Here is a 13,546-nt window from a genome sequence, read left to right as displayed (position 1 = left end):
AATGCAAGAACACAGGTACTTCATTCCTAAGTTTTGTTTTATTCTCTGTGGACAGTACATGTTACTGAAACATTATTATGTCTAGGTAGATTAAAAGATGAATTGGCAGTGAGACAGGAGAGTCTTGGTACTTTGTTGTCCTCGTCCTGATTTGTGGTACTAGAGGAAAAGGGACCATGATAATCAAAATATATCTTATATATGTTAAATATCCTGTGTGGATTTTTGCAGTTGAGGGCGACTGTGCAATCTTTTGATTTCAGCTGGACTGAACAGGTGAAACAACCATCTTTTCTGCTCTGCAGGATGAGGAGAAATCTGTGAGACAACGCAGGAAACTCACCAGTGACACCTCCGAAGTCTCTGACTGCTGACAGAGGGCCAGTGAGGAGTAGAGGGAGCTTAAACAAGAACAAGGGCGAAATTATGGGCCCATAAACTGTCAAGGCTGAAGACTTGGACGCCACACTAAGCTCCTGCAACTTCTGAAACTTCTGAAATACTGTTTTTGTTTTTCTGGGTGAAATTGACATTCATCCTCCAAATTGTTGGACCTTCTTTGCATCCAGTGGCTTCCTCCTTGCTCTCACGCAGGCCTCATCTGTTCACATCATAACTCTACCGTTAAAAGGGAATACGTGCGGCCTCATGTGAACGGTCACTGAAGGTCTACCCCGCCCAGCTGTTTCTCGTCACTTTTACACCAAACTGACCTATTGCCAGAATCCCTGCCTGCCAACTCCCAACCATGCCAAAACTGGGACTCCCCCACTAAGCAACTCAAGAAAACACAAACACTTCACTCTCCTATTTTCTCAGTTTCAGGAGGACCCCGCCTACATGTCCTGTCAGCGTCTCCGATGTCGGTACATGTTGATTGCACTCCATTATTGATGTGTTTCACAGTCCATTCATTTCTTGTGTGCGCTTGTTCAGATGAGTGTGTTATGTTGCCTGTTGTTAGGATGACTGTTTGACACAGACATGTAAAGCTATGATTTGTTGAAATAGTAACAGGACATGTAAAGGAAAAGTTAGAGATACTTTCCGTAGAAGTGTAGCCATAGAGAAGATACCAGGTAGGGAGTGAAGTAGGCACCAAGTTTAATATTAATGTAGACACTAAAGTAGACTTTGCTTTGAATGAGCAAAGCAGGACCAGTTTTAGGGAGCAGAACAAGGATTGACTAATGTTAGGAGAGATTTAAAGAGAAAGGCAGATTAATGAATGCTGTAGAGAGTTTTGAAATATAGATTTAAGAAAATCAAATAAATACATAAATGTGTGCAGACAGAAACAAACAAGATGGACCAGTGAGCACAGTATTTATTAATTTATTGAAAATTCACCCACAATGGAGGAGAGTGAGCTTGGAGAGCTGTAGGTAGACTGAACCGTAAAAGGAATATTTGGGATGAATGAGATTTTCAGTTTCAGTGAGGTGATGACATTATGTCTGCGTGCTTGAAATTTTGTGTTTCAGTCGTTTTGTTTGAGATAAAGACGCTGCCTTTTCAACCAGTGTTTGATCTAATCCCAGTGGACGGTTACTGTGGAGAAGAGAGCGATCTAACTGACACTAGACAACAAACCAGTGTGAGTCCATGTGTGTGACCGTGTGTCTGAGACTGAACAGGAATGAAAATGTTAAAAAATAAACTAGCCAACAAATTATTGTCAAAGAATAAGTGTTTCTGACATGAGTTATATGCAGAAACCCTGAGTAATCCTTCAATTCAGATGAGCAGAAATTCACCTCATGTAACTGTTAACGCTTAATTAACACCTCTTGTAGAAATTGTAACAAGATTATATTATAATATACACTTTGTTGTTACTGCATATGAGGTGGGCATTTGCAAGTTGATACTTTGCTGCAAAACAAGGGAAACTACATCTAAACAAAAAAGTTTTCTTCTCTTAAAATCCATTCTGTTTTATTTGTATTTGTTAACTACTGGCTTTTTAAAACTTTCTAATTTTTTTTTTTTTTTTTTTTAATTTGGGGAAGGGGGGGCATTTTTTAATTAATTTGGCTTTAGCTGTTTTGCACTGAATTATTGTATATTTCCTTGCTGAGAAGATGTTTAGTTTAATAATTACCATCCATCTTGAGATGCCAAGAGAATCTAAAGAATAAAATACAGAGATGATTATTTAATATGCATATTTGAAAATAAATATAATATGCATTATGTCATGTGGCAATTGAGTTTTTTTCTTTCTTGTACCTTTGATTCCATGTTATGAGCCCCACTGTATTTAAATGCTCCAAAACCTATGTGTGTCAGGTCAAAGAGCAGATCAAACTGATTTCAAACACACTGATTGCATCTACGACAAGATGGTGTTTACGCCAGTTAGTTCTCAGCACCAAAATCAATATTAGATGCGTGAAGATTTAGGATTTGCAGAATCGCCACACATTGGCTCATTTCATTTAGAAAAATGTCCGCTGGTGTAAAATTCTTCTGTGAAACCAAGTGCTAACATCTATCTCACATTATGTTAACTGGAATTGGCTGGTTTGCTGGTTCAAGCACTGAATATCTTATCATTTTTGGTTTAATTATTGAGGTATGAGCATCACTGCTTAATTTGCTACAGGTATGCTCCATATGTCAGGATGAAAAAGCTGTTTGGTAATCATTAAACTTTTATATTTCACTGTTATAATATTTATTTTCTTTGTCTTATTCACCATGCATTCAAGCATCCAACTCCCAATAACTACAGAAATATTTAATGCTTTTAATTGGTGTTATTAAAGAGACTGACAGATGGAACACATAGCACGTATACAGTTACATACATGACTTGCTTTAGTTCTTACTGCGTACCTCACTCTAACAGTCCACATTTGTTCCGACTATCCCACCATCTTATAGCTTCCTTTAACCTGCAGTACCAATGAATGGGCTGTGTGGGCTTTGCCTCATTACAACAATGCAATGGGCTGAGTAGTTTCCCAAGAATGTATTAAGATAACTTTGCATACATCCCTGTGACTTGTTGTGTGGAAATGTATGTTAATCAAAATAATCAATCATCTGGGTCAAATGTAGATCTGCTGCCCTGTTGAGAGCAGAGTCAGTGATTATCTTAGCGACACGCTCCAGACGTTTATTCCTCTTTCTTGGTCTTCATGGCCAGAGACTCCAAAGCAGTGAACATGTTATGTGGCTTCTCTGTCTCCTCCAGTTGAGACTTGGAACAGAAGAAGGGAGGGAAGTAGTCCATGGGGTTTGTGTTGCCCAAAACCCAGTTAAAGGTGCTGAAATACAAACGAAAATGTACTGACTGTTAGATGTTTGCATTGCCACCAACACAGAGTTAAGTTTCAGAGGTGGAAGAAGAACAGGGCATCATGTATGAAGCTCAGCAGAATTCATGAAGTACAATGTGTATCTCGTTTCCACACAACTTGTCTAACTGTGCTTAGCCAGAAAAGCTGTGTTATCTTCAAAATCAGACGTGATTACAAATTGTGGCCACTGCTGACATTTGATAATTGATTGACGAGCTGTGTGTTGTTGTACTGTGGCTATGGTGCCTACCTTCAATGAAGAGCTAGAACATTTTTTGTTTTGTTTTGTTTTATTTTTAATATAACATCCTGGATTGGATTAAAATTAGCGTTAAGACCCATGTCTCTTCTTTAGTTTTTTCATAGTCATCTTGACGACATGACTGGTCACACTCTGTTTTTATATTTTCACAAAAAACTTGATTTGTTTTTAGTTTAATGTCTCTTTAAAGCACCATGCTCAGGAGTTGATTTGATATTTAATCAATATGATTTTATATAGAGTTATAAAAATATAATATATGTGATACTGTGTGCAATAAGAGAGTTTTTTCTGACTTTAAGCCACTATTGCTCCTGTGGGTTTGGCCTCTCTGGTGCTCACCTGACTGTGGTCCACCCAGATTCTGGTGAGTAGGCAGTGAAGGTCATAGGGATGCAGCCAATCTCACTGAAGACAGTCATGTACTTGCCTGAGGACATGAAGCCAGAGTTTATTTTAATTGTACAAGTAGGAATTTCCTCTGCGTCACTTACAGAAGTTGTTTTCCACAGAGAAAAATATTTCTCAGTAGCATTTAAAGGGTCACCCAAAACACAAATATCTGAGATTGGCCCATCACACATAAACAAATCTGATTGTTGCTGTTGCATATATTGTCACTGAATAGAGAATATGTGCAGTCTTGTAATTGTGTTTTAATACTACGGCGTTAATTTTCTTCACAGACAAGTGAAGAAGGGACTCTGCCTGGGGATTATTATTAGCATATAGCTGTTTCTGTCAGATTAAAAATAAATAAATAAAATATCAAATTTGAATTTGAAGCTTGAAGTTTAAGCTTTCATTTTTGGCGTTCTCACAATGCCAGTAAATTGTTCACCACAGTTCCAGCCTTTCATTTTCAAGTTTGACCTTTCATTATAGCATCAGTATCAGATTCATCAGTGACATGGTACACTTTATCAAGAGCAATTATCTCCTCAGGTCTCATCAACAAAAAACAGATTTCTTTGTTTAGGACTCAATGTCTCTTCTTACCATTGTGTGGCAGGTCTCCATACCAGGTGTTGACGAGCACGCCCATTCCCCAGGAGGAAGAGGAGCCCATGAATACCTGCCCCATCAGTTTAGCATCAGAGGGAACATGCATGGGAATGAAGGAGGTATCCAGTGCTTTCTTCTTGCAGGACAATTTGCTCCAGTTGATCTCATAGTAGACTTTCTGAAAGAACACAGGAAGACAGGGAATGCCGTCCTTTCACTGCTCACATCTTTGCCCATGTCCTATCCTGTGTACCCCGCCATGTCTTTTAATATGTTTTACATGTGAATGAGAATGAACTTGGGCTTAGTTGCCATTTCTTGGTCAGGACGCGTTGTATTAGTTGCAGAAATTGTTGATGATTCCAGTCAGTGCTGGAGAAGTCAAGAAGAGTCTGCCTCTAAATGACCTAAACACAAAACTAACTGTGATAGAAACAGAAAAAGGGTGATAGAAATGGGAGGCAGCAGCTGCTGTTAGCTGCTCTGACATCTTCAGTGCTGGTGCTGAATTTAAATGAAGTTGACTAAATTGCTTTTCGACCGAATTTTTTTAACCAATTACTTCATGAACACTTTTTACTGAGAAAAATAATAATAAGAGGAGGAAGAAAGGGAAAAAAAGGCAGACAAAAACAACAGGGCTCCAGCAGCACATGCTGCCGCTTGAACCCTTAATAAAAATTGATTGATAAATACAGCTCTAGCATGGCGTGTTTGAGAAGAATGCAGAAGGTAGCTACTGTTAACCTCACTGTCTGTTTCTTTCATTACATCAAGCTATTAAATGTATTGAACCAGATTGCCATCAATCTGTGCATGGCTACATGTTGCTTGATGCTTTAGTTGCATAAACCTGTGAAGTACTAATGAAAGGTCAATGGATAAGGTCAGAGAACATACATTTATCTTATTCTTTATTGTTTGGAGTAAGTTCTGAAAGTACCTAAGTACACACCATCATTCATGATCACAGAACACTGACTGTTTTGTGAAATGGAGAGATTAGACATGATGGTGTTGGAGCAAAAGGGCATGAAAGCTAATGTTTACAATACTTCCAACGTTTCTGTTTCAAGATTAATTTTTATATAAAAAGTAAAACAATCTCTAAACTCTAAATTTGTATTTTATCTTCAGCAGGGACACAATAGAAAGTAACTGAGCTGTCAATGTGCCGTCCTAAGAGGAGCTTTTTCAGTTCTCAGAAAAGCAAAGATGCAGTGTGTGAGGGGCCTGTGAGGTACTGTGGCAGCACTAAAAACTCTGGTAAGCATCTGAGATTTAATCACAGTACAGAATAAGATGAGGTTATGCAGCGGCAGAATGAAGAAGAGGAGAAAAAGCTGCTGCTAGTGCGGGACGGACTTCAATCACTGAGTTCTTTGGGGCTGGCAGACATTATGCAGGTACAGAGACAGAGAGAGTGTAGCTTCTGGCAAAGTTTATCACTATCACTGACTGTGAGAAAGTGAGTTACATCTGTCTAGGCTTCAGTTTGTTGGATGATGATCAAACAATTGAAAATAAGTGGTATTGCACATCAAGAACATGGAGAGAAATTCCTGGCATTTGCAGAAATAATTTAGTTACGTACCTGCCCGAAAAGCATCAGCTGGTCCATAGCAAAGGTCTGATTGCCGACAACCCCATAGTTTCTAACCCGCATCCTCTGACCAAAAGCATCATAGCTTATTGTTCCTGTATACATGACCAATCCATTGGGACCCATCTGAGAAAAGAGACAGATCAGAAAGTGAAGGAAAAGACAGAGATCGCATTACTTGAGTCCATTCAGGAGAGACTACATGTGGGAGGCACATGAGGAGACTCACCACACTGATACCTCCACTCATCAGCCCTGGAGAAACTGTGGAAAACAAAATCAAAATGTTTAAGAGTAGTTGTGTGAGTAAGTTGAAATGTATCTGTAGCTTGCTGTGTGAAGTCTGGGTTCACAAAGCAATGCTTTTATAGCCAATCTATAATTAGAGATCTGTTTGTATCACCGACTGTTAATTTGCAGGTAGTATTAGGTTACATAAAAATAACACTTTGTCTGTTTGTACATGCTGGAAAATACAAATAAAAATTAAACAAAACAATGTTTTTCTGTGGTCACTGAAAACTCTTACTGACCGCATGGTTTTGCTTCCTGGGCGGCGGCGGCAGCCAGCAGCAGGCTGAGGCAGGACAGTACACTGATGGAGTTCATGTTCAGAAGCTTTAGGAAAAACCTGAGGAGAACTTGTGAGCACTCTGGTCTCAGGGAACAACCCACACCTCCATATATACCTGCTCACAGCTGGAAACACTCACGTGTTTCAACCTCCATGTACATTTTGTTCCGACTGCCCCAATGATGGAAAATATGACTTAAGTTAACAGCCCTCCTTTGTAAAAGTCAGTGAGACATATAACCATTGATAAGATTATGCTGTGCATCACATGCTTGTTTTAATGTTCAAGGACCAAGCACATCAGATATCTTGGGAATATTTGCCCTTTAGTCGGAGTGCATTTTAAGTGCAGATGTTGTGCCTTCTGATAAATTTTCTACAATAAAGGAAAATTATTGTACATGTGACACTGACATTTTGCTGAAATGCTATATTATATTCCACATAGTACATTGTAGTTTAGTAGTTTTTTATAATAGTTTTTTACCAATTTTTTTTTACCAATACCAATGTTCTGAAAATGTTCTTAAATGGAAAGCTGAGCTTGATTAATGCATTATTTGAATGTGTACATAAAATATTTTCTAAACATTGATTTACTTGTTTGTTTAGCATGAAGCGACATCCTGTCATTTTCCTCGGTCATTTACTCTGGAGCGTTCAGTGCCACGTACCTAAACACATTTAGTTGCAGATTAAGAGTTCATTGACACAAACCCTCAATTCCAGGAGTCGACAGCTCCAACGTTTTGACTGCAGGTGTGAAAGTTCCCATGATGTACAGAAAAGTTTCAGCAGCTTTTTTTCTCAGCCTGTTTGACTGCAGTTATCGATGTGCTGTAAATGCTACTGTACATACCTCCTTACTTTTGTCATGCTTCCTATGGCTCTAAACATATCTGTTAGATTGTTTACAGAAGATCGTTTCGTCATGTTCAATAAAATGAAAGTACTTTTTTGTAACCTTTTCATGTTAGCTGAAGGACTCGTGCCATTGAGTTATGAAGCTTTGACACATTTTGCTTATCAGTTTTATATAGTAAAATTGGTTTTATTGATTACCATTTTCATCTATCTTTTATGATTGTTCACACTATTTAGCACCACAGTTAGCACCAGTTAGCACCACAGATTTTTAAAACTTGGCACAGTTTTAAATAATATATGATAACATATCATTAAATTATATATTCATACAATATCAACAAATCAATAATTATCCAGCTTACTTATGATTTAAAGGTATATTAATGTTTAACTGTCCTGTAACTGATCCATTGATCATGGATTGTTCTTACTTATGGAAATGATTAGTAAAGTAAATAAATTTAATGGTGTAAGGGTCTTCTTCAGTTTAAGCTATCGCCTATCATTATCACCTATTATCTATGGGGCTCTGATGTTCTCATCTGGTGTTTATTGTGTAATTACTCCCATCCCCTCTCCTGAAGCACATGCCTGGAAAAGGGTCACAGGTGCCACTAAACAGATCCATCATTCAAGTCTTCTCCTGGTGCAGAACTTGGTCATGTCCCCCATGAAGCTGGTAAGTTAATGTGTTTTAGTTAACCATTTCTCTCTTCCTTGTACTTCCCTGTCCACTGCTCATGAATCAGATCTTATGTGGAATGTGTAACAGATGTTCAACTGCTTGTGGAGCAACATTATGAAGCCAAGCTACAAAACCGCTAGCATTGAATGGGCATCTAAAGGCACTTTTTAAAAGTAAATACCATTATACCCCTGCAGGTTGTCTTGCATTATAAAATCTTCCAGATTTTATGCAAAATTTAAGTATTTTAAATTCACACAGTTTATCTATTTATTTATGTAATAGCTGGTCCATGAACCTCCACTTCTTCCCCCATCTCTGGTGTCATCCATGAGAGTTCTAACAGTCTGGGTAAGTTTAGACTTAAATCAACTACATATATATATATATATATTATTTGGAAGTATTTTGCAGTTTTTTCTTAATAATACCTTCTTAACATGTTGATTGACTGTATCTTCGACATCAGTCATAGTAGATATAATAAAATATGGTCTTCATAGTTATTTTTCATCTACAGTTCCAGTGTTGTCATAGTAGGTATAAACATTGCCATGATGTACAGAACAAATAAAGCATGCTTTTTTTCTCAGCCTGCATGGCTGCATTTGCGAATGCTGCAGTTGATGATTCTTTACTTTTGTTATATGTCATGTGTTTCTAAACTATACCTTATAGTCTTGTCTGGATCTATTCGTTCTTGGCTGCTGCATCAAGTCTTTTTCATATCTTTATCTAAAGCTTAATTAATAGCTTCTAAAGCTAAATTGTAAATCTACTAAAGAATATAGAATTGGAATAAGGTAGATTAGAGACCTAAAGTGTGAATATGTTTGTGCTTCTACACTGAATGTCCTCTAATTCAGAAGTCATGTTTACTGATTAACAAAACTTAACGTGAGAAAAATTGAGTCATAGTCAGATTTGCCATCCTTATCTTTAGGTTTAGAAAGTCACTCAGATACAGTCGACCTCCGAATCAATCGGATAATGGAAGTGTCATTGATTACATAATCAATATTACATAATAATACAAATAATATTGTCAAATAGCTTTTTGGGTTGTTATTCATTTCTCAAAATCTAATCAAAATGTCCACTGTTACTGGCATTTGTTCTTCCCCTTTAAACATAAAATGTAATGAGACTATTTTTTGTTTGTGAGTGATACTGATAAAATCTTAAGTAGTTATCTAAAGAAAGCTTTCACTGGTAAAAACAAAATTTCTGTCAATTCTAAAATGAACTTGTTTGTCAGTATTATCTGTTTAGTTCAGTTCAGTTTCAGACATACTGGCTGAGGTCTAAATAGGAGTTATTCTATCGCTTTAATACTTCAACTTCATTTTCATTTACAGTATAATGACAGAGAGATTTCATGTCAGAGCACAGTTACGATAAAAGGGAAAAAAAAAGCTCTGGCCCATAGATAAAGCTGCATCACATGAATGTTCAGAGGTTAGGTCTTTTCTCATGGAAATTAGGAAATCACTGCCACTGAACGCTGATAAGGTTCATAAAAGTTGTTAGCTCAGAGTCAGGTGCTCCATCCTTATTTGAAGACTGACATCAGTTTATCAGTGAGACCCACATTTAATCTACAGTATCAGATTAGAGCCTCTGAACCAGTTTGAAGTGATTTATTTACTTCTGACGTGAAAGACGCTGTATTAAACAGCACGGCTTTGTGGCAATGAATGTCTGTTGGCCCACAGCTTTGTTCAACATTGAAATATCTCAACAACTACAATTAGGATCAGAATTTGAAGAAGAATCTACAACAAGAAGCTTCATCGCAAGGAGGTTTTCGCATAAAGGAATTTGCTATTGTGAATAAACATAGTAAAAGACAATAAAAAAAAACAAAAACCAAGTGCTACAAAAGTCAGGAGACATGACTAGAAAACAGAAAAGGTTACAATTAAAATGCAAAGAAAAAAAAAATCATTCCCATGTAAGTGCATGCTGATGCCAATCTGTTTTTTCAGGGAGTCCTGAGCCCCTCCTTCTCAATATGAACACCAAGTCTAAAAAACATATTTAAAGTACTAAAACTAAAAGAACTCTTTGTGCAGGATTTCACGATGCATTAATGTGTTCATCAGTAAGTAACTTGCAGATGAAATTGTCAAAAAAAATGTGGTGAAGTGGAAGTATAAAGTTGAGGAAAATTAAACGCAGATGTTTTCCAAGACTGGACATCTTATTTTGAAATGAAGTGTTCATCCTAGTTGCTCCTACAAGTTTACATGGCAGTTACCCCCCCACCTCCCCATAGGAAGCTGCAGTACTTACTAACCTGCAGCAGATGGAGGCAGCACTGCTCTTATCTCAGTGCATCCTGCTTTGATTTATGCATGTGCTTAATTTACTTTTACTAAACCTTACAGTTTACTGAAAATAATTAACTTAATGAACAAAAATAAGATATTCAAGTCGGCGCCCTTTCCTTTAACTACCTTTTCAGCATTTCTAAGCAGTAAATAAATGATATATTTACAACTAGAACTCCTCCTGCCCCCTTTGCAGGTAAAGTTGTAATTGTTTACAAATACATTAGCAAACGCTTAAATCTGTTTTACAGCTATTTTGTAGTTTGTCATCAACAATTTAACAAGTGTGTAATAATAAAAAGTGTGAAATTTCGAGGCTGAAGTAAAGTGTTACCTACAAGGAAAAATTTGACTTGCACTCAAAGTCAGATGACTAAACTGACACCAACATGATGACAGTGTGTGTACATCAGCTGCATCAGTCTGAGTTCCCTGCTACCATATAACACAATCTACACATGTAAAGGGAATAGTCATCCATTTAAAAGTTATCCTGCTGTTCCATCTTCAAATCTGTTTGAAAACTGTTTGAAAGACTGAATCACTCTGCTGTGTCTTCTTACAGGAATGGCTGACTAACCCACTAAACATCAATAATACGAGTATCTCTTTTTATCATTAGAGGTTCTTCACACTTGTTTCTCCTTCAGGGATTTGTGAGTCATCTTCTAATAATGAACGTCAAGGTGTTTGGAGCTGGCCACCTAACCCCACTGTCAAAAAAATTATTCATCTCTCCTGTGTGATTAAAGAGATGAGAGCCTGTTCTGGAAGCATTAGCAGCAATAATAGCCTTGCTAGTCTGTCCAATTATCAGTCTAACGATTATCAAAGCATGCTGGGACTTTGGCGTAGGTCTGCACAGGAAGAGACAGCGCTGAGCGTAAAGTCCCTGTTGTGATAAGGAAATTACATTGTTAGTCAAAGTCAAATCTCCTTTCCAATTTTCTCAGATTTAACTGAACTTAAATATTAAGGTGGGAGACGCTGTATGTAGATTTGTTAATTTTGTGCCTGACTGCCAGTCAATGACAAAGCCAGTGGAAAGTCGAGGCAATTTCAAACCCTGTCGCCTTAAAATTCTCGGAGGTGTCACATGAACAGGGCTAAAATAAATCTGATTTAACAGCTACGCACATCAACTGAAACACTAGAGAACTTAAACACAAATGTAAACACGTTAAATGGTGAACACTGCATTATGAACATAAAAGTCTATTCCACCAAAGTGATTCTGTTGTCAGTGAGCTGGTGTTTACAATCAGGTGCTGAGAACCACAGGGAAAAAGAGTTTAACATTTCTTAATAACATTAATACCCCTGAGTTTGATGGAAATTTTGGAAGTTTTGCAAACAAATCAAAATACAGGGCAAATTAGAAGTGACTTGATGATCACACAACAGAAGAAGTGCTCACCAAAGTTAGCAGAACTGGGGGGAACTCATTATACTGTTTGACTGAATTAGTGGCACTTCATTTATACATCATGCACAGTTGACACTTCTGACGCTGAAGTCAAAGAGAAAAAGTTAAAATTCCGTACACTTCAGATGTTGCATTATTACATTTTCTTTTTGCTTTCAACCTCACAGAGTTAATGAGTTGACTCCCAGCATTTGGTGAAAATCCAGATAACTAATGCCACTGCACTTGTGCAGTGTGACTGTAAATCCGAGCCACTCCAGTGGTTACAGGGTTTCTCATCCATAACTGATGCTTCATATGATATCCAGATGCAAATTAACGCATGCTGTCATCTAGTTGTGATTTATTGAGCAACCGGTACCTTTCCTTGATGAGAGTCAGTACGGCGTCTCAGAGAAAAGGGGAAAAGTCAACACGATGAGCAGTCACCTGAGGCGTCTAACTTTGATTTTGCAGGGAGAATAAGAGTGGTAACAGAAATTTTCCATTTGAAAATATTTGGTCATTCCTAAAATGGAAATCTGTCATCTCTTGACCACGCTGCGTGATGGATGATTGTCCAACATTGGTGCAAAAAGGTGGGTGTACATAGAAGCCTCATCTGTTTGATGGCAACACCTAAAGTGTACATGCCAAAATTCTTCCTGGATGTAAGATATACAATATACAGGAGAACCAGGATCACGAATATTGTAATAGCTGTTTTCAGGGGCAAATTTTCCTTTAAAGCCAGCATGTACCATGCTGGAGAAAGATGGTTGTTTGCTGAGTCTCATTTCCAGGTAATCAAATGCCAACACTCTGGGTTGATGCCACTACTGTTTATTGCTGAGTCCTGGAAACAAGGAACAAATAACCCAAAACGTCTGTATTTGATGACCTGACAACACTACTGATTACAGTGCTGCATATTTTAGTGTTTCATCCCTACGCACATGGCTCTAACTGGGCGTGGAGTGAATTTTTGACATTTTTGAACGATACCTTAATATTACAAAACACTGCAAATTCTCACAAGCCTGTCAAAGTGTATTCAACTTGACTCAGCTGAAACATGTTTCTACCTGTTCTGACAGTTTAACTTTGGGCTCTGAGCGTCATGTACCAGTGAATGCATGCAGTAACCCACTCACTCACCTAGCACACACACACACACACACACAATAAATGCTGCAAACACCTTTTATTACTACTCAGTGTACTTATTGAGTGCTCATCCTGCCTGATCAAAGAGCTCTAATTACATGCATTAGTGAATGACGACTCCACTCAGTTGGTACTACACATACAAATAAGACTCTGTATGTGAGGTTAGAGGTTTTAAAGTGTGTGTGTTTGTGTGTGTGTGTGTATGAGAATTTGCGAGTACTGTGTGTGGGTGTGTGTTTGAGTGTGGAGTGTGAACTGCAGTGTACCTTGGAGCTTGTGTGTGCACGTGATGCAGCTGCTCCTGGTGCTCTGGAACAGTGTTAGTCACTGTCAC

The 13,546-nt window shown here is 37.8% G+C and overlaps 2 protein-coding genes across 5 annotated transcripts in view; one reads left to right on the top strand and one right to left on the bottom strand.

The window, feature by feature from the left end:
* The window catches only part of pnpla6 (patatin-like phospholipase domain containing 6), a 28,883-nt gene extending 26,687 nt beyond the window's left edge, over window positions 1-2,196 (top strand). For 3 of the 4 annotated variants that reach the window (XM_046408213.1, XM_046408221.1, XM_046408194.1), the window contains one exon: window positions 306-2,196. In XM_046408213.1, the coding sequence (XP_046264169.1) occupies window positions 306-374 (69 nt within the window). In that variant the 3' untranslated portion in view covers window positions 375-2,196. Of the gene's footprint in view, window positions 1-263 lie in introns of all 4 variants that reach the window. The other variant, XM_046408204.1, reaches the window with a different exon arrangement.
* A 508-nt stretch (window positions 2,197-2,704) lies between these two features.
* Window positions 2,705-7,795, bottom strand: LOC124069263 (ependymin-like). The gene is made up of 6 exons (XM_046408246.1): window positions 6,712-7,795; window positions 6,408-6,442; window positions 6,170-6,304; window positions 4,570-4,753; window positions 3,913-4,000; window positions 2,705-3,275 (listed from the first exon to the last, which is right to left on the bottom strand). Exons 1-6 carry the CDS (start codon window positions 6,785-6,787, stop codon window positions 3,125-3,127), a joined length of 669 nt encoding a protein of 222 aa, XP_046264202.1. The 5' UTR covers window positions 6,788-7,795; the 3' UTR covers window positions 2,705-3,124.
* Window positions 7,796-13,546: the final 5,751 nt, after the last annotated feature.

The sequence above is a fragment of the Scatophagus argus genome, chromosome 2 (genome assembly GCF_020382885.2).
Source record: "Scatophagus argus isolate fScaArg1 chromosome 2, fScaArg1.pri, whole genome shotgun sequence".
Classification (NCBI taxonomy): Eukaryota; Metazoa; Chordata; class Actinopteri; family Scatophagidae; genus Scatophagus; species Scatophagus argus.
The sequence above is the reverse complement of the archived record's forward strand: the minus strand, read 5'-3'. Positions and strand labels throughout refer to the sequence as shown.

Coding starts and splice junctions, on each gene's coding strand:
- LOC124069263 (XM_046408246.1), bottom strand. CDS start 6,787: ATGAACTCCATCAGTGTACTGTCCTGCCTCAGCCTGCTGCTGGCTGCC. Junction 6,443..6,711: donor CCAGGAAGCAAAACCATGCG/GTCAGTAAGAGT, acceptor TGTTTTCCACAG/TTTCTCCAGGGCTGATGAGT. Junction 4,754..6,169: donor AGCTGATGCTTTTCGGGCAG/GTACGTAACTAA, acceptor GTGTTCTTTCAG/AAAGTCTACTATGAGATCAA.